This window comes from Pinus tabuliformis, chromosome 3_1, assembly GCF_031772625.1.
Source record: "Pinus tabuliformis cultivar Carrire ecotype Pingquan chromosome 3_1, CPIR1, whole genome shotgun sequence".
NCBI lineage: Eukaryota > Viridiplantae > Streptophyta > Pinopsida > Pinales > Pinaceae > Pinus > Pinus tabuliformis.
In genome coordinates, this window is record NC_142301.1 from 258274358 (window position 1) to 258296713 (window position 22356).

Below are 22356 nucleotides of genomic sequence, written 5' to 3' on the forward strand. Positions count from 1 at the left end.
GTTTCCATCGAATTTAGGCATCTCGACTTTTGCTCTTCGTTGGTATGTTGGTAATGGTTGAGCGAAAAAGGGGTGTTGATTGGTAAAGGTATCCCAAAGTTGCTTGTTTGTAAGGGTTGCATTACTCACTTCTTGGTGAGGTGTCGCTGATTTTTTTGGGGATTCAACTTTTTCATGAGAGTCTGTTGACTTTGTTGAATCTGATGAGATGTGCTCTTGATTCTCTTCTTTTTCTTTTAGTAGTTGTGTAGGTGTACAATTCGCCTTTTTACACAGAAGTTTCGGCATTGTTAAGGCCTCACTAATTTCTACCTCTGTTTGGACACGATTATTTTCCATCTTTATTTCTATTCAATCTGTCATATCTTGAAGTCTTTTGATATTGTCAGTCTGCTTTTTGATATTGTCAGCTTGCCTCTCAAGCTTGATATGGAATTCATCTAATCTTTTACTGACCTCATCGTGGTTGCTATGTATCTTATGCTCTGCATCCCACAATTTTTTTGGAAATCCGCCATTGTCATTGTCGAGATTGAGCGAGTTTGTGGGGGCGTGTATTTATCTGCCAGCTTAAATAATTTTTTTTAAATAATTAAATTAAATTAATTAATTTAATTATATGACATAAGTACTTTTTTAATTAATTAAAATAAATTTAATTAATTAAATTAACTTATATATATATATATATATCACTTTTAATTAATTAAATTAACTTTTATATATATATAACTTTTAATTAATTAAAATAAATTTTAATTAATTAAATTATATATATTATATATAATATATAATATAATTATGTATATATGTTATATATATTATATATTTCACGTTATATATATAAATAAATGTTATATATATATATATATATTGGAATATATATCTTTTACGTTATATATAATTTTATGTCTACCTTCACGTCTGCTGGTGGGGGAGGTCATGTTCCCCGAAATATCACGCAGCCATCATAAAGGAAGGAGCCCACGGCTCACACCAGGTCACCGCAACGTTATTCCACACAGAACTTGCCGCAGGTTCGATCTTAATGGTAGCAAAAAATCGACTGGCGGGAGGCGGAAGCAGCAATGTAGTGGACAGACGCAGCGATAAGGCGGGTGGCAAGAGGGCCGAATGGCACGATTTCGATGGAAACGACGGGAATTGTGGGTTTAGAAATGGCATAGGCAACGGAAGTGGTGTGCGGACTGGACGTGGGTTTTAGCTTACCCGCAGAGAATTGTATGGCGAAAGTGCATGGACAGGGAGGTGGACGAACAGATGCAGGGATCACGATTGGCAGCGGATGGATGCGTGAACCCAGCCAGGCGAGAGGATTCGTTCGCTCTGATACCAATGAAGTGGTAAAAAAACTTCTGATATGCATAAATATATGTATAAATATTTTATTAAAAGATGAATTGACAGATGATGAATGTTTACAATGGGGTTCCTGGCTTATATACTGCCATGGGCACCCTTTGGGGAAAGGGCATGATCTTATGATCGTTCCCTTTCGTCTTAATTAAACCTAAAATTAAATAATAAACCTAAAATTAACTAAATTTTTACATAACACCTCTCATGTGTTTCAAAACCTTCTGGTTGTTCGATGTATACTTCATCTTCTATTACCCCGTTCAAGAATGTTGTCTTCACATCCATCTGATGAATCTCCCACCCCATCTGCGCTACAAGAGATATCACAGTCCTAATAGAAGTATACCTAGCTACTGGGGCGAAGGTTTCTTCGTAGTCTATTCCTTCCTTCTGAGCATACCCCTTAGCCACGAACCTGGCTTTGTATTTCTCCACACTGTCGTCTGCAGCATATTTGACCTTGTAGATCCATCTCGAACCTACCACTGATATGTCCTAAGGCCTAGGTACCACTTCCCAAACATCAATGACCATTATAGAGTTGTATTCCTCCACCATAGCATCCACCCATACTTGATGTTGAACGGCCTCCTGAAAACTAGAAGGTTCCCCAACTTGAGCTACTAAGGCATGATATCTATCTGGCTATCTTCGCTCCCTTTTACTATTCCTGGGTGCACCAATGAAGTCTTCTGCATCCCGTAGAATCTGTCGGAGTTCCCGGCTCGTTCTTCCACTAGTAGTAGGTACATCTGTCAACTCCTCTTCTTCCTGAGATTCCTCCTATTCTGAAGCCTTGTTTTCAGGAGGATTTATGGTACTAGTTTTCGTTGGTTGAAGTGGTCTGACCAAAAAATCGTCTTTCGACTGCTCCTCGGAAGGCATTTCTCGAGATTTTCTGAAAGCCCTATCCTCCATGAACTCTACATCCCGTTGAACCACTACCTTCCTACTCCCTGGAAAATAGACTCTATATGCCTTAGCATTCTCGCTATATCCCACAAGATATCCTTTCTCAGCAGTTTAATCTAATTTCTTTCTCTTCTCTTCAGGTATACGGCAATATGCCAAACTCCCAAATATCCTAAAATGACTGCCTTTAGGTGTTTTCCCAGTGAAAACCTTCTTCGGACTGATTTTGCCCAATGCCTGTGAGGAGTCCTGTTCTGGACATAAACTGTCATGCTGCATGCTTTGCCCACAGGAATTTAGGCATATCTTGATCATACAACATTGCCCTAGCTGCTTCCACAATAGTCATGTTTTTCCTTTCTGCCACTCCATTCTGCTCCAGATTGTAGGGAGTTGTCCACTCTCTTTTGATGCCTTTCTTAGCGCAAAAATCGGTGAAGTCCTTGTCAACATACTCTCCACCATTGTCCGAACACAGAACTTTTATCTTCTTTCCTGTCAGATTCTCCACTAGAGCCTTGAACTCTTTGAATCGACCGAAAAGCTCATCCTTGGTTTTCAGAAAGTAGATCCAAGTCTTCCTGGAATGGTCATCGATGAAAGTCACAAAGTATTCGGCACCACTAAGAGCTTTTGTGGACATCAGTCCATAGATGTCTGAGTGTATCAATCCTAGAGGTATCTCGGCTATCATGGTGAACTCCTTCTTGTCAATTTTCGCGGCTGCAACCTTCAAATCATGCTTCTCATCCTTATCCTTTTTCTTCAAAGAACACTAGGATGCATAGTGGCCCATCTCGCAACATCTGAAGCACTTCACCTTGGAGACTTCCTTCTTTCGTCTTTATTGCCCCTGCTACCCCTTGGATGCAAGGGTTGCATTATCCTCCTCCTCCACTATGGGCTTTGACCCACTGCTACTACTGCTCCCATCAAGTTTGACCTTGAGCAGGTCTCCCCTCAGTTCTTCTTGTTTCAGAGTTGCCCACATCTTGTCCCAATTTGGCAATGTTGCTCTGCCCAGGATACTCTGGACAAAGATCTGCGAATCATTTGAGACGAAATTTAGAGCCAATCTCAATAACTCTAAGTCCTTAGGTGTATATCCCGCAGCTAACAGCTCATCATGGTCTCCTTCAGTTTTGTGAAGAACAGATCAACTCGCTCCCCCTTCTGCATCTGAGCAAATCTCAGCTTCTACTCTAGGTACATCTTTTGTTGCTCGGAAGATCCCTGATACAATGTGGCCAAGGCATCCCACATCTCCTTAGTGGTCCCTTTGCTTGCAACGTGGCACACCACATGATCCTTGACTCCATCCAAGATCATCCTCTTCGCTTTAGCTATCTCAGCTCTATACTTCTTCAGCGGATCTGCATCCGCCAGGACAGCTACCACATTATCAACATACATCTTGAGGGCATGCTCATCTAGAAGGAAAGTCATCCTAGCCTTCCAGATGGCATATAGTTGGAAGCAATGTGGAAAAAGTCGAAGTCCGGATTAAATCGGCAAGGGTCCAAAAGTTGAAAACTCGTTAAAGTCTGGAGTTTTTTGAAAAAGTCGGCAAAATTAAAAAAACACAAAAATATTCATTTTTTTTTTAACATCTAGAGTATCCACAACATCAAATAAATGCATTTCGACATAAACATGTAAATAAAGCTAATATATAATATGTATATGAAGTCTAGCGCTACATCACATATCAAAATAGTGAATCAACTCCTGAATCTTGAGTCTTCTCTGAGTTTCAACTCTCAAGAGTCAAAATATCAACAAAAAATATAATAAATGTATATCATAAGTCATCTAAAAGTCATTAGGTAATCAGTCACTGAGCTCCTCTTCCCCTTTTACGAGAATAGGGAATGACTTTGCCTTTTCTTCTAGAGGAAGAAGGCCCAGCCCCTGGAAATACAAATGGAGTCAGTCGTCCTCTAGAAGCCGATAAAAGAGGTGGCCTCTGTCCTATGTTGTTGTTGCCCATCCTAGATGGTGTCACCTCCTCCTCATCATCCTCATCTAGCTCTGCCTCCTGACCCTGATGTTGCTCCTCCTCCTCTACCTCTAGCTCTCCCTCCCCTACAACTGCTACCTCCTCTAGATCCACACCTAACCAATCCGGGATCGAGTCCATGGTCGGCCTCTCAGTCTTGACCCTCCATGCAGCAGTGGTATCAATATTGTCCAATGAGATGGCTTCCACATCAAGAGGTGTTTGAAGTTGTCTCACCCACAATCGAAGATTGTAGTAGACGTAGACCATGTCATTGAGGCGTTGGGACTCCAATCTGTATTAGGATCATAAAATGTAAATTAGTACTTAGAAAGTTTAAATATTAAAAATAATCAAATGAATTCAAAAAAATTAATTTGAAATTTTTTTAGATTTTGCACTTTTTGTTGTGTATTTTGTCAAATACACTCCAGTTGTGCTCACACCCAAAGGAACTGCATGTTTGGATGAGCACTCAAACGGCAAGCTTTTGGAGATGGGGTACTCTGTCACCATAGCTTGTCCACCAAGCATCTACAAGTTAAAGAAAAATGAGAAACATAAAAAAAACATTGAAATTATAAACTTGAAAGTTTGAAACAAACTAAAGCTTACCTGCCATTTTGGTAGTCCTATTCTTAATAGCCATTGTAAAACCAAATGTGCCACCCCCCATCCTACATACCTCCATTTCTTTAGAAATATCTTCACGTTCTTGCTCAGATGACACCATCCTCTCCACACAAGTGAAGAATCCATCCATCACCTCAGCATCAAATCTGAAACCACAGGGGTAATAAAATGTGGAGTTGAGGTAGATACCTGCAGCATGAATGGGGCGATGGAGGGTATTGTTCCATCACTCATCAATCACTCTCCATATGACCTGTTGTTTCTCTAACCCCTCATCTCCCTTATCTTCATAATAAGCACGAATGGCTTCTATGGCCATATCCATGGCCTCATACAAGTAGCCCATTGCGGGCTTGTCTCCATCAACCAACCGAAGAACCCTTACCAAAGGTTCTGAAATGGCACGCACCTCCTCTACTCCTGCCCAAAAGCTCTGATCATATGAAACTAGTCTGCATATGCCCTCTCCCTCTAGTTTGCGGTTAATAGATAAAGCACGCCAATCCGGTGAAAGAAACATGCTCTTCACATCCCACATAGAATTCAACAGAGACTGAAGAGATATGAAAGTAGTGGCAAATCGTGTAATGGCAGGACGCACCAACTCTTTGTTTTTGGTGAATTTTCTCATCAAGCTAAGCACAGATGCATGATTATATATAAATTTTGTTATGCTCCTGGATGATTCAACAATATCCCTCACAATAAGAATCTTACCTATATCCTCCAACATCAAGTCAATGCAATGAGCAACACAAGGTGTCCAAAACAAGTTAGGATACCTCTCCATAAGCAACTTGCCAGTTCCAACATAATTTGCGGCATTGTCCGTTATGACTTGGACAACATTGCTTGGACCTATTTCTTGAATGAAGAGGTCCAACAACTCACATAATGTACGTGCATCTTTAATGTGTGCAGATGCATCCACAGATTTCATAAACATTGTCCCCTTGGGACAACTAACCAAGAAGTTAAGAAGGGTACTACCCTTCTGGTCAGTCCAACCATCTAACATGACTGTGCATCCAGTTTGTTCCCATGATGTCCTAAATTCCTCCAATCTAGAAGTGCCATCAGTCTTTCATCTTGAAGAAGAGACCCTCTCAATTCTGCAAAGGTGGGGGCCTTGTACCCTGGGCCAAAGACAACAACAGCATCAAACATAGGTTGGTAGAATGGGTTTGTCTTGGCAATGTTGAAAGGAACATCACTCCATAGAAGACACTTACTGACCAACCTGTCAGCTTCTGCCTTTTCCTTTTTTTAAGTGTTGATTTGATGCCAGGTTGTGCACCAGGTGTGGTTCTAGGAACAAAAAAAGATGAGATAGATAAGGGGTTGGGACATATGGGTGAGGAAGGTGATGCTGAAGAAGCACTGTGAAAATTCTATCACTGCAACATCTAATTTACTTTTCCTACTTATTCTTCAATAAGTTATTTATGAAATTCCTTCAATAAACGTTAAAATAAATTTTGCTGCAGATGTCACACCGTAATACAGAAACAAACACATGTACAAGAATCAACACATTGACACAGATATTTTGGACAATAGTCCCCGGAAAAACCCAATGTGGGAAAACCGGTGCAGCAAAGGAGGATTTTATTATTCAGCAATTCTTCAGTACAACAGGGTGCCAAACTAGCTTACCCACAGAGAGAAAAAATTCTCCAACACTTCTCCTAGTCCCAGTGTCAGCTTGGCCGACCTCTGCGTGACTCCCGAACACTTTGCGTCAGCCCTGGGCCTCTCTGCGTCACCCAAGCAGGCCCTCTAGTGACTCCGCAGTCTCATGCTGCCTCTGCGTCTGCCTGAAATGCCCATGCGTCTGCCTTTCCTACCTTAACTTTGGTCTCCAGTGGTTGATCCCTTCTCTCTGTTCCGTACTTGCTGCCTCCTGACTGCTCACCAGACCACTAGTTCGAATCTCTCAGCTAACCTCACTCCAGAAATTGAACTGACTAGTCTCACTCAGTGTGTTCTCCAAGTGACCCTCAAGCCTCCTCTTATACTTCTCTTGTTGAGAAATCAACGGTCGTGATTAAGTCCCTAATCAACGGCTAAGATTAACTCTGGCTTGATCCATGACTTTTGGACCCTTCTAACACAGTTTTATATTAATTCACATTAATATTTAAACTTAGGGACTCCATTAAAAATATTAATTATTTTAATATCTCCCAAACTGTTTAGAATCTGCCCAAACCATTTGAGTATTGGAGATCTCATGTGCTATAGCCTTTTCACCAATTTTCATGGCTAGAGCACATTCGATGCTACCCCAAATCAACAAGCACTGCCACTCTCAATTCTGCCCACTCTTGAGGGCCCTACAAGTTGGAATTTTAGTGCTGCCCTGGTGTCTTTTCCCTCCTCTTTATCCATCAACAATTGAATGGCCCGTCGGATGATTTCTGGAGATATATTTGGGCAAAGGTCAACATTTTGCCCCGGAATTTGCCCCAAATGGAATATTAATTTGTTGATACCTCCTGACATATGCTTGCCACACAACTTGCAAGTCAAATACATTCTATTGATCCCCCCAGATTCGGGTATAGTATCAGGTTCACCATATTCCCACATAGCGTCCAAAAGCCTTGGCATTTTGTTTTAAACTTTGAACTTGAATTTAAACTTGGGCACAAAAAAAAATTGAAACAAATTGAAAATTTCCCATCACATAAGAAGCAAACACAAATGCAATAGTTGATTTTAGATTTTAAATGCCTCTTCTCAGTCACTTGAAAACACTCAGATTCAGTAAACAAGGGTTTGACTTTTTGTCATTTTATTCTTGAAAGTTGAAGTTTTGCTTCAATCTAGATTCTAAACAATATTTCCCTTTCAAAATTCTAGGCAAAAATAAGATATAAACAAACTAATAGAATTATAGAGAATTACAGAAAGATTTAAGAAGCCATTTGTGTAAAAAAAACTAAGAGAGAAATTAAAATACATACCTAGCAACAGCAATTCGGCACTTTGAATCTCTCACGTTGAGCAATGGACAAATCTCCAAATCCCCACCTCAAAACTAGCAAATCTTCTCCTCTAGGGCAATGGCAAACAGCTATGAATCTCCACAACACCAAATGGGAGAAAAAACAACAACAAATGATATTATTTTCGGCCTTTTTGGCCTCTATCCGCAGTCTGGGAGGACAGCCAACTTTTTGGGTCAACTCCCGATAAAATCAGGCATAAAACGATTTAATCGTGATTTTCTTGGGACTGGAAAAGTCTGCGAAAAATCGGCCGATTAAATCGTTTTGCTGAAAAAATTGCCATTTTGGGATTTAATCCTAATTTTTTGCAGACTTTTTCCACACTGGTAACTTGGAAGCCTCGTCCAATATGTCCTGATCCCTCAAGCCACTGGTTGCCATCTCCTCCGAAAATTGTGGAACAACTCCCTTTTTCTCCCTACTCCGTAGCTCCTAGGCTGACTTACACACTCCCTGATGGAGCTAGTAAGCTGTTGTTCCTTTGTTGCTCAGCAATTGAGAAATGTTGATTTCCTCGAGAAGAAATCACTAAGGAAGTATTCCATCACTATGCTCTATTGCTTCTTTCTTCTGACGTATTTTTCAGCCCGGCAAAGCAATCCACTGAAAAATCTATGTCCACCAACTGCTCCTCACGTTGATGCTCAGTGCTGCTCCCTCTGCCATGGCAAAATTCAAACTGGAAGTTCTTTCTCTCCGTCAACTCACTTAGAGAGAAACTACCTCGAATTTTCAACCCTCCGGCTAGAACTGTGCAAACCCTCTGGGGTTTCGACTTGCTGCCTCCTGCAGCTTTTCGATTTCCCCTTTTTCTCAGCGTTGGGGTTTCTGGTTCTGCTCTTCTTGTCTCACCTGCACTAGCTCTGATACCATGTGAAAATTCCTAAGTCGGAATCCCTACTGCAGCAAACTGATGTTACTTCTCCTACTTCATTAAATCATGCAAGTTATTTACTGTGTTCTACGGTAAATATCGAAGCAAATACATCTGCAGCCTTCACTTAATTTACATATATGTGGAAACAAAATACTGAGCAAGAAAGAAAATACAACACATAGGACACAATTATTTTTGGACAAATAGTCCCCGGAAAAACCCAATGCGGGAAAACCAGTGCAACAGCTCTAAGGATTTATTATTATGCAGGAGAAATTCTGAGTACAATTCTAGGATGCTCAACTAGCAATCCGATACAGAGAGAATACTGAACAAAAGACTAGTGAAATGATCTCACCCTATCACTGGAGAATCAGTGATTGATCCTGCTGCTCTGGAGGCTCTGCGTCACCCTTTGCATGGCCTCTGCACAAAACTGCGTCACCCTGGGCAGCTTCTACGTCACCCCTCCTGGGTATTACGTTGCCTCTCCTCTGGATCCTCTGTTGGTTGAGAAATCGACTTTCTGCCTCCCAGACTCACACCCTGGCTTTCGGCAACTAAACTTCGACTTCCCTCATCAGGAACTCGACTTCCCCTCAAATGATTTCGTTGCCTCTGCATCAGCACTGCGTAGGCCAGTGTCAGCCTTCCTCTAGACGTCTTTCTGTTCTCTCTCTGCCCGGTACTCTCCGGAAATTCCTTCTCCCGGATTCTCACTGCCCCTTTGCTGCAAGATCCCCTCAATCGATTTTCCTCCTTAGAGCTTCTCACCTTAGAAAATCGATTTTCTCAATCTCTCTCTTGTTATCTTCCAAATGACCGTCAAGCCCCTTCTTATATCTTTCTGTTGGGCAACCAACGGCCTAGATTAAAACATAATCAAAGGCTCAAATCGTTTTGAGTTGATCCACGGCTTTTTCTAGAAGAATCACCCCTGATTAGATTAATACCCATTAATATTTTAATTTTCCTAAGTTTAGACTTAAGAACCCCATTAAAAATATTAATTATTTTAATAAAATCACTAATGGGTAGAATTTCCCAAAATACTTTTTGGGTTCTTTCGAATACCTATGCCCAAGCCTCCCTGCAAAATTTGACGCTTAGAGCACATCCGATGCTACCCCAAATCAACATGATCTTCAAGCTACCTTTACTTGTCACCTTAGCTTTGATACCATGTTGAGAAATCTAGGGTAGCTAGATTAGATGAGATTTCTCTTAACTTGATAATTGTTTGTGATGTTCTTTAACTTCAACTTGTAGAATTTATAATTAGCTTCTTCTTGTCTGATTAGTATAGTGTTCTTATCATCAAACAGGTATCAAAACATGAATATCAATAGAACAAGTGGACACAAGATATAGGCTGCTAGCCAGGGCCAAAACCTCTTCATGAGAGGAAACCCATAAGAATTATTCTCTTCTTATAAAATCTTCAAATGATGAATTCCAAGACTTTTAGACCCAAGAAAAAGACCCCTCCAAAACCAAGTCAATCTTCCATGTAGATGAGCAACAAATTTTGTCCTTCCAACAACTTTAGCAACTTCAACCTTAGCAACTTTCTGCAACTTCAACCCCTAGCAACAATTTCGGCCTTTACTGCAGTTTTGCAACTTTCTGCAACTTCAACCCCAACAATTTCAGCCTTTACTGTAGGTCTGCAACTTTTCGGCCCTACTGCAGCAGCTACAACTTCACACATGTGGGATAGATAGGCTATTTTAGGCCTCCTTACTCCTTTTCATGGTTTGCTTCTTCTTTCTTGAACAAATAGATGATATGTCTTGTCTTTTGATCACGGATTTTGACCTTCCTTGGAGATCTGAAATTTTGTCCTATATAGCTGCAGAAACCCTAGCTTCCTCTTCGCATGTGTGAGAGATATTGACCCAAAAACTTCAAATTTTGTTGTCTTCTAGTCCTCTTGTCTTTCGCTCTTCTTTCTTGCTCTTCTACTTCTTCTAGTGATCAAACTTCTTGGATGATTTTCAAATGAGGTCGAGTTCTTCTTATAAATAGGCTTTCTAGGAGTGTGAATTACATTTAATGAGGTCGACTTCTTCTCTTGCAAGTCGACTTATTCTCTTATAGGCCAACTTGGTCTTGCAGGGACTTTTGACACAATTTTGACTCAAATAAATTCTTTTGACTCTTTACAAAAAGGCCAATGGGGTTTATTACATATAACAATGACTATTTTGACTTCTTCACTCTATGACAAAACCCTAGAAGCAAATAATGGGTGCTTGAACTAAAAATAAATTGACCTATAGCATGAAACCCATGCTATAAAATTACAATAATAAATTTTCTCTTTGTTACATCAAATAAGTAAAATGAAGAATACATAAGATTTTATGAAGAACGAACCTAGTTACATATTCCAACAAAGTTTTCTAAGCATTTTCAGCTATGTTACTGAAAACATGGGGGTGAAGTTAAGGATCCGCGAATCCACGGATTTGATCAAGATCTACATGGGATCCACTAAGTGGGCTTTTTTTCGAAAAATGAAACTATATCACATTGTTTAAAAGCATTTCAACCAAAACGTTAGCATATTTCGTGCTTTTGGAGGCAGATCCTATGATAACGAACTCCACTGTGTGCGGGTTTCAAAAATTAACTATTTTTTTGGCACATTCACTTAGCATCTAAGAGGGTGATTGTTCCGAGTGAGAGAGAGGGCGATTGTTCCAAGAGAATAAGATGGTGTTTTAAGGATTTCACCATGAAAGGATTTTATCGAGTTTGAACTAGTGTTTTCTATATCAAAGGTCCTCATAGGATATGTTGACATAAAGTAGGTTACCATATAAAGTATATAACAGTGTTGCGAACATCTCGATAACATCCTGATTTTATCTCGAAATCACGATTTTTTGGCCTAGCCAATGTTTGCCGATTTTTACTAATATTTTGATGGTATCTTGATTTTGCCGATGTTTGCCGATTTTTACTGATATTTTCCTGATTTTTACGATTTTTTGGTTTTCCAGACCCTTGCCGATTTTATCCCGATGTCGATGTTCGAAACATTGGCATATAACTTAGAAGTGAATGATCTAACTTGTGATTTTATTTTGGAAGATGTGGGAATTTATTATCTGATCTGAGTGGAAAGTGGTATTCACCCATGGTATCCACCTACGGTATCCACTTGCAATATTCACTCATGGTAAAAGAGATGTAACTGAAGGAGGCATCAAAAACACTATAAATATCAAGCTTCACCCTTCAAAAGGACATATTCTTTTTCACAATGTAGCGGTAAAAGGATACATTCTTCAAAATATTTATATTATTTGTACTTTTCGTTTCCCTGTCGTATACAGATCCTAGATTTTCAAAAATTTTACAGAGTTGTATCTGAATCCACATCCGAATCTATATCCGTGTCCAATATCCATACCCTAGTAACTTATATTTTCAGTCATTTTCTAGTGTTGACGTCAAGGTTTTATTTGTTTTTATATGCCTTATTAACCGTCAAAAATTATTGTACCTTTGTCCCAAGTTTACTCTCTAATTTAGCCTTCATTTCCTTATTCACTATTTTCACATTTAAATTCCCGATTGTTATAGACTATCCTATTGCTGCAATTTTCTGATTTAAAATGCTACTTTATAGCAGCGTTGAATATTTTCTTAATTTGGTGGGTTGGAAAACTTATTTGAACCTCTTTAGGCCACCTTAGCATTTAGATTGACCCATATATTCCTTGAACCCAAACTGAGACTCCTTCAATCACCTCAAACCCTAATTTGTTATACATTCATTTGGTGGACTGACATTGTAGGACCCTTAGGGGGCACTCAGCTCAAGATCATTGGGTTACTTCATCTCTAAGCCCTACCAGAAAAGCTTCCCTTGGGTTGAATTGTTTCCATCACTGAAGAGAGGGGAATAGTCATTGAGGTGACAATCATGATACTCCTAAGTGTTGCACATTGTCTAGATCACCTAGTGAGGCTTTGCACTACACTGCTAGATATTGCTATAACAAGGTGCAACAAAAACAATTCAACCAAAGACCTCCAAATGCAAGAGAGAATCCTCCATACGCAAGTTTAGTTTAGTTTTTTTTTTTTTCTTTGAATGTGATTTGTGTTCATTTTGTGCCAATATGTATTGCAATATTCTTTCCATATTAGAATAAATAACTCCTGGCCAGACAATCTAAAAGTTTCTGTTTAGAATCTAGGCCAGAATTTTTGGTAACTGGCCCAGACCTGCTTCTTTATATTTGTATTACAATACCAACCGGTTAGGCTGTGGCACTTTCTAATACTAAAATATTCATTGCTGTTAAAAAGAACTCTATAAAATATTGCCCCAATTAACATCACAAAGCAAGAAAAGAAACTTTCACCACTGCTCACCCAGTTCATTTTTTAATTATATTATATGGACAGACCACCTTCAATTTGAATATTTTATATTTACTTTATCCTGCATGACGTTCAGTTTTATGAATTCCATATCATACGTAATGTGAAAATACAAAAGGAAAACTTGTTCTCCCACATGAAACATAAATTGGTTGAATTTATTACTTTGTATCTAAAGCGTGCGCCTTTGAACGATGATGAGTATAAATAATTCAAACATGATCATAATTAAGTACTACGTTTTCAATATATAGAGCAACAGATGGTAACTCTAATAATATTTGAAGTATTACCTTTAGGCTTTCCCTGAAGCAATGGGAATTTATTGCATCAAGAGCTGCAGTCTACAACTCAGTATGAGGGAAATGTGTAATTCCTTCCATATTCAACATCAAGTTGACACGTGTCCTTTTAAAAAAAATAATCTAAATAAAAAAGCAATGTTCATTGTTGATATTACAACACAAAGGAGATATGGTAAAAATATTTCAATCTCCCTCTCAGCCATAAATAAAATTTCAATGTCATGTGAAATAATATAATTTAATATCAACTTCAGAGAAATATATATTATAAAGTAATGAAAAGTGAAAAAGAAAATCTTATATTTTGAATTTTCACATTTGAGTCAGACGTATAATTCTTATACTATTTGGATATCCATATGAACTAATTTACTTCAATATCAACTACATATAGAACATTCTCTCTTTATATATATATATATATAATGTTCAAAGAGAAAAAGTAATTGAAGGGTAAAAAATTCAATTACTTCCCAATAAGAGTAATAAGAGAGATGGGTAATACACTCAATTTTTCATATAAAATTAATGTAGCGTTTAAAAGATATTATTAATGTTAAAATTTGGGTCCCAGAGGACAAGTGGTTCCCTAACGCTTTCGAACTTTGGCCTAGGGAAAAGTGTCCAAATTTATTTTTTACTTTTCTCCTAAAGTGACTTTATAAGTGGTATAGTCAATTTAATTTAAAAGTGACTTTGTAAGTGTTATAGTTACATTCTAATTTAAAAGTGACTTTATAAGTGGTAAAGTTACATTCTAATTTAAAGGTAACTTTATTAAAGTCAATGAAGAATTAGAAAGTGACAAAGTGACTATGGAAATAAAAGGCTAAGTGGGTCTTTATTTAAGTGGGTGAGTTAAAAAATAGAATGTGAGAATTAAATGCACATTTATTCTCATCCCTAGATCTAGATGAATCTCAGCCATTAGATATTAGGGTAACAGAAAAAGTCATTTAGAAAATAAAAGGAGAAGAGAAGAGAAAAAGATCAATTCATTCTTTCATGAGCATTTGAGAGAAAAAGAAGAGAAAGCAAGGGGAAAATTTCTGAGCAGTGAGGAAGTGAAGGAGAGTAGCAAGAAGACATTTCAGCAAATCTGGGCAGCAACATTTATTGGCACGTATCCCAAGGCAAAACTGTACAGCAGGAGAAAAGCACAGAAATCGAGGAAGAGGGACAGCAGAAATGGCACAAATTTCTAAGCAGATTTGGGCACGAATTTCGAGGCAGTCGTACTGCTAAAATTCGTATAGTTTGTACAGCAAGTTCTCGGCACATTTTTCGAGGCTGGCCATACAACATTTAATGTTGTTTTATTGTTGTAAAAATTTGTGTTGGCTGTTTGCTGATTGGCACGATTTTCGAAGTGGAGTTCAAGCACGAAAATTGAGATAAGTTGTAATTTGTGGTTGCTGGAATTTTTACTGTGTATTTCAGTTTCTCTGTAAAAGCATTTTCAAAAATAAAGAAGAGCTCTCAAACTGGTTTTCTCCAAGAGTTGTAGGGGGTTTTTCCAGGGTCACATTGACCAAAAATCACTGTATTATTTTCTGTGTGTGGCTGTCATAATTTTGTTGTGTTTTATTTCTACAATTTCAGTAGTTGTGAAATCTCTAAATTTGTGTTTTCCGAAAACTATTGTCATTTCCATATTTTAGAATTTTTATTATGCTTGGATTTAAAATTAAATACATGGAGTGATAAGGAAAATTGATAACCGGAGTGGGAGTTGAGATTTCTTCAATTAATAATAAAAAATTCAATGTGGATAACAAATAATATATTTTATACACAAGGTTTGGCCATATTGACATGTATTTAAAAATATATTAATAACAACAAAAAAAAACATTTTAATGTGTACAATGCAGTCATAAATAAATATTTAAATGTCCATGTTAAGTAAAATATTTCAATGTTAACTATGTATATATTATATATGGTTAGTAAAAAACCATGTGCATTACATAAATTAATTGAAAAAAATAATTCTTATGGTTGAAACATTTCTAGTAGTCTCAATATTCTACATTTTAGCCCTTTTCCAGATATATTTTCAGTGAATTTTGCTTGAAATCTTACAATAATTTGTGCAATTGAAAGTTTAATCTGTGTAGTCTACATAATCCAAGTCCTTAAGTGGATTTTCAAATTGTCAAATCCATTTAAGCATTGGAAAATACAATTTAAACAATTATATATATATAACCAGTATAGATCTATCTTAAACACGGATGATCAAGCACCGAGAGGGATCAACTCTCTCAAGATGCAAACTATTTTTCAAATTTTGCACTCCAAAAGAGGTTGCAAACCTCAACAGATTTGATCCCTTCTCAGCGCTTGCTAGATCCATGGTTAAGATGGATCTATACTGGCAAAAAAGCAAACAGAACTAGTAGCACTCACAAAAATGTAACATTTTAACCTTGTGAACATGGGGATGTTATCAAAGCAACAATGAACATAATCCCAATTCTCGATTATTACTAAAATAATTTAAGCAAACTTACTAGTTATGACATGTCCATTGCTACTCTGAAAAGTGAGGCAAGAAGAATACCTGTCATTAAAACATCAGACTTTTGTTTAAAAGACTTGAAGAGCTCCACAGAAATACTTCCCATTGCATCACTAGCTAATGGGTCTGCAAGTTTTTCCAGAGATATTGAAATGCGAGGCATGCCCTTTGACTTCTGGGCTATAATCTTGGCAGAGGTGGCACCTAGAATCATCAGCATTTAATAGACATTTAACATCTTAGAATTTGAAGCATAAAGTTTCCTAAAACTCTAAACATTTGTTATCGCTTCTAAACAAGAAAGCTTATTATCTCAACCTGTCATATAATTTTTTCATCAATGTTATTCAAAAATTGGGGAACAAATCAGACGTTCTTGCTCAATCACGATTGCAATATCATCTGATCAATAATATCAGTCCATGCTCCATACTGTCCAATTAACTTTTTCATTCAGAAATTTATTTATTTCATGAGATATGTTAGAGAACCACGGAAATATACAGGCAATGATGCAAGCCAGAATATGAACAAGAAAATGTACTTGATTCATTAAAAGCCTTTTACATCTTCTGATTTCCTCTTTATTAGATGGGAGACGTACATTGAGTACGTTGTGTAACTCCCCGAACACCCAATCACTAATTAATACCATAAATCATCATTACCTTTTGACAAGACTACATAACTTTAAGATAAACTGCAATTAATGTGACCATTATACCCTTCTATGATGGTCATATTGCATATGGCTGTTTGAAGACAAGAACAAAATCTCTCGATGAAGCAAGGTATCTACAACCTGTTACCCCTCAGTTTCACATCAGGATGGCCACATTTGTTTGACAAGATTGTCTCAGCATCTAAGTTGATCTCATGCATCATTTCAGATGATGTATGAGCCCAATGTTCCATTATCAATTGTGCTTTCACGGGATTGTTATTATGTAGCATGATGAGCCAAAAGTTGTGATCCTGTATCTTACGTATTTTCATCAGACCATGCTTAATGATCTACACAAAGCATCTTTTTTACTTAGGTGGTTTCTCTACACTCCTGTGGTTTGTCATGGCCCATCCTCTTAGTCCCCATTTCAAGGCTATTCCAACCCTTACGATGTTGGAAATTCAATTGCAAACATGAATTTCTGATCATGATAATCACTTGTGAAGATATTTATTATTCCCTTTTAGGTCTTCTTTGTTATTCATAAAGTAATTATCAATTTAACAAGAGAAACAAAGATCACAGTGCAAAGATATAAAAGACACCAGAAGTTAGGCCAGAGGCTAAGGGAAAACCCATCAATCCTTTCCTTATAAAATCTTTCATCAACAATAGAAATCCAAGTCAAACTAACCAGTAACCCAAGTGCCAAGTTAGCCCTCTATCTGTCCGTAATACTGTTCACAAGACTGTCACAAATATGTCCTTAGGATGACATATATCACTCGTACTTCATCACATAAATACATGCAACAGAGATCGAATCTGTGCCTCAGAAACTGCCACAGGAACCTCGCTCTTCATCACATAAATGTATGCTTCAGAATCCGGGTCTGTACCTCAGCTGTCACAGGAACTTGCGTCTTTGTCACAGAGTATACCACAGACAAATTCGGATTTCTTTGCTACAAAACTTATTTTCTCAATACTCCTCTTCTTCTCGGCATTCTTGTCTTGTCTTCTCTTTGTTCTGGATCAGGGATAAGTTCATCATTGAATCATACTTTGGAGGAAGTCGAGTTGCATATATCTATATATATATATATATATATACACACTTCTTGGAGGGGACTGAATGGGTGCCAATAGGAGCTGAGTCGACTTGGCAGATGGACTTTGACCAAAAAGACACATAAAAATTTATTTCTCTTTCTTTTCAAAATATCCAAATGGGACATATGAAATAAATTCTTGTTGACTTCTTTATAAAAACATAATGATAATATTATGAAGACCGAACCTAGTTACAATTCCAACACTCCCTCTTAACCAGGGAGGTATTCATAATGACTCATCAGGATATTCTCAAGTTGAAATATTCATATAAGAAAGGATTCGGATTGATAAGTATCATTGATGATAACATCATCATAACCAGCATTGTCAAATTACAAAGGCCTTGACAAGTAAGCTCTATCTCTCCACTTGATCAGAGCACAATGTTGGGAGGCATTAATAGGACACCACTGCCTCTCCAAGGCACAATACTACAGCTGGGTTCACCAGAGTATGTCCTTCATAGGACCACTTCCTACTAATCACAAGGAAATGGCAGTCCATCGAACCATTATTTAACCAAGTCCATGTACTTGACTTAGGGTGTCTTGACCATGTACATGTCAACAGTTCCAAGAAGCAGTGTACGCAGCAGTGGATAAAAAAAAAGTTGAGTCAATGTCATCATTGTAATCCCAAATTCTGCAATTTTATTGTAAAAATGATTCTAGTATGACTATTAAGCCATGTAACAACACCTAGGTAAGCCTTTGATTCTTAACAAAGGGTTTCACTCTAGGGAGTTTTTTAACCTCCCTAAATTATTTGTGTTTCTAAACATGAATAATTAGCATATTTTTTCTCCCAAGCATCCCCCAAAGCTAGGGTGGAATCTTCTGCTAAGGTCTTAGGTGAGTCCTAGTGTTATCGAGTCTATGTATTTTTATCATACTAGATCATGTGTCTTGTGTCACAGAATTTGGTTGAGTCTAAGGGGTTGTGTCTATTGTAAAATTCCCCTTCTATGGATTTTTCTGTAAAATCTTGATGTAAAAAATATTTTGGTGAATGGTTACTCATAGTTAGACACCATTGCCAAAAATATTACAGTGTGGAAAAATATGTGTAATCCCCTCTTGAGCCTTTTATTTAATTTTCTAGCAAAAATAAAAATAAATTAGCTAGAAATTGTCAAAAAAATAAAATGAGAGGAAAAATTAATTTCTCTCCAAGTGGAAAAATTATCAAAAAATTATTGAGGTTATTTTTCAAAGCGGAAAATTCAAATCAAAATTACAGAGTCTCGTTTCCAAGGCAAAAGGACCCAGTTCAGAAATTCGTTGGACTGGAAATACTATTTTTCCCGCAAATCGAATTTTTTAACGAGGGGAGTAATTATTTTGCACAAGTTACGACAATTCTATTTTTGAAGATTCTCCAAAGGACCAGATGCACCTAGAAGTTCAATTTTCTCAAGGGGTCGAAATTTTTGGAGATTTGTGCAATGGTTATCAACGGATAAAATTATTTTGGCAAGGATCAAGCCTGGGATCAAGTCAAACTAGTTGGATTTCCACCTGGAGGGGTCTATAACTCTCATTTTTTCTACATAAGCAAGCCTAAGGCTCCTCATTAGGCATCGATGATCAATCTGAGTTTGGGTCTTGTAACGAAAAACCCTTAGCAAGTTGTGTGTCAAGTTGCTGGATGTAATTTCTCTTTTGCACTAATAAAATCAATGACTTTGGGGGTTTATCTTGCAATGGTGTTCCTTAACTACTTCTTGTGGTACTTTTATTCTGAATCGTGCTCTAGTGCTCCACTGAATATAATTGCTTCAGCTATTATTTCGTTTGCCAATGGTTAGATTATCAATTTGCACAGGTATCTCACATTAGGTACTGGTTTAGAAAAGCATTCTAGCTCACTCGATCTAGCAGGTATCTCTAGATCTTGAGGGTTTTAACATGTATTTAGCCCCTTATGATCTAATAAAGTTTTTTTATGTGTAGAGACAATTTGATATTCAGATCTTGGGCGTGAGGGGAAGTCTTCGATTGGACCAGCCAATTCCTGAGACAAGAAGTTTAGAAACCAATCGTGTTAAATCTTCCTAGTCTTACCTAACGATCTGTGTGCAGCAACTTGGCCATGGCATGAAATTAAAAATTATTTCTCCACTCAAATTCTCTTGTCTCTTGTCTCCTATGTCTGTTTGATGAAGAACGTTAACAACCTAAGTAAAACAAGATCCTAATCTAAAAGAAGTAAAATCACTCACACGCAGTTATTAATAGAAGAGAAATCACTTCATCTCTATGCCCTAGAGTTCTCAACAAATTTATCCCTTGATTCCTCTTCACTTGGATAGTGGTTCCATCATTTGAAATTCGTCTTTAAAGGTGTCTTGACTTCCTCCTTGTTTTGGCCCTCTTAGATGACTATAATGACTCGGCTTCTTCAGCAACAGATAGTACCCAATCTTCCTCGCACGTGTGAGAGATTTTCACCCTAAAACAGACCCAAACAATCTTGTTCTTCCTTCGCTAGGATAGGAGGCTTCTTCTTGTCCCTTGATCAAACTTTCTTGTGCTTGAGTGAGTGCTCTTCAAATGAGGTTGATGGCTCTATATATAGGCTTCTTGACACATATTTTTAGGTCGACTTGAAGTGTCCTTAGGTCGACTAGTTGCTTCATGAGGCCGACTTGATGCTTGCACATTTGACATGGTCTTGGAGGGTCTTTTAACTCAAATAATTTTTCTTACAATATGTAACATGCCCAAATGGTCATTCATGTTGAATTTTCTAAATGTTACCCATTAGAAATCCCTACTGCATTATCTAGTTTATTTCACCTACTTGTTTATTCCTTAACAAGTTATTTAACCATATGAATACTGAAAATAAACACAAATGCAGCCTCAACTCATATACAGATCATTACTTGTAATAATAGACAAATACACAAGGGACACCGTTATTTTTGGACAATCGTCCCCAGAAAAACCCAACTTGGGAAAACCGATGCAGCAGTTCTGAGGGTTTTATTATTAAGCAACTTTCTTGAGTACAACTAGGGTGCCAAACTGGCTCACCCAACAGAGATATCTACACAGCTATAATACCTCTTCTCGGAGACATATATTCAGCAAGTCTGCCTCACGAAAATCCTTCTGGTGCTTCTCCAAGGCTCCGCGTCAGCCATGCTAGCCTCAGCGTAGCTCGAAAACCCTTTGTGTCAGCTTTCTGCCTCTCTGCGTCAGCTCTTAGGCCCTCTGCATCACCCACGCAGGCCCCTCAACCTCTGCGCAATCTCTAGCTGCCTCTGCGTAGCCTCCTCAGTCACTGCGCTGACCTTCTGGCACTATCTCTGCCTCTTTGCTATGTACTCACTGCCCCTCGCTGCAACTCAAATCACTTGTTCGAATTTTCTCAGCACAACCCCACTCCAGAAAATCGAACTAATTGATCAATCTTGGTGCATCTCCAACTGACCCTCAAGCCTCCTCTTATACTTTTTCTGTTAAGTCTTCAACGGTCGAGATTAAGTCCCTAATTAACAGCTAAGATTAGATTTGGCTTGATCCATGTCATTTAGAACATTCTCACCCAGTTTTATATTAATACCCATTATAATTTTAATTTTCCTAAGTTTAGACTTAGGAACTACATTAAAAAATATTAATTATTTTAATATCTCTCTAACCAGGTGGAATTTCCCCAAACCATTTCTGGATCTTGGAGATCTTATGTGCCTTAGCCTCTCCACCAATTTTCATGGCTAAAGCACATCTGATGCTACCCCAAATCAACACTCCCTCTTAGCAAGGAATGTGCTCTAGTAAGGCTCCACCACTGAAAATCACGCTAATCTTCCAACACCAATACCTCTATTGATGCTTGGCCTGCTGCCCAACATCCACTTCATTGTTGCCTCTTGTACTACTCCCCATGGCTCTGCCACTACCACTGCTACATCTGTACTGCAGCTCCCTCTCCATCCGTGCTGCTGCTGGTCCTTCCTCCCAACACTGCATCTGCACTGCAACTCTCTCTCAACATGTTGCATCATGTTGCCCATAGCACTGCCACTGCTAACTGTTGCACTACAACTCAGTTACTAAGAAGTAAGTAATTGATCTACCCAACTGTGGAAGGCTAGGGGCAACAACACAATACAATCAGAGCTCTGATACCAAATGTTATGGTTGCACTAATAACAATAAGGGGTTACACTAGTAGTATAGGGACCTAACAATAACTAGGTCAAAACAGAGTATTTGTTACAATTGGCAACTAGGGCCAAACTCCATGTGGGTCATCTTATTTATGGCAGCTGATATTTTTCTTGGATCCCTCTCATCGAGAGGTGTAGGATTGATCTAATGATCATCCGATTCCGATAAGTACTCATAGAGTTATGAATTTATTTGCGTTATAAGACAATTCGTCAAGGTCGGCCAGCAACCAAATAAACTCCACATGTGCTCAACGTTTTAGTATAAATAGAGGTGGCCTTCAAGTCATTTCAACACACTTGGGATCTCTTCCTCTCTCTACTTGTTTTTGGGTTTTAGTAGGAGGA

The 22356-nt window shown here is 38.0% G+C and overlaps 1 protein-coding gene across 1 annotated transcript in view; it reads right to left on the reverse strand.

Annotated features, from left to right (window-relative positions):
• Positions 1-22356, reverse strand: part of LOC149186782 (U2 small nuclear ribonucleoprotein auxiliary factor-like protein) — a 287216-nt gene that overhangs the window by 158662 nt on the left and 106198 nt on the right. Inside the window, exon 3 of the mRNA XM_089411123.1 lies at positions 16088-16249. Coding sequence (XP_089267249.1) covers positions 16088-16249 — 162 coding nt within the window. The remainder of the gene's footprint in view (positions 1-16087; positions 16250-22356) is intronic.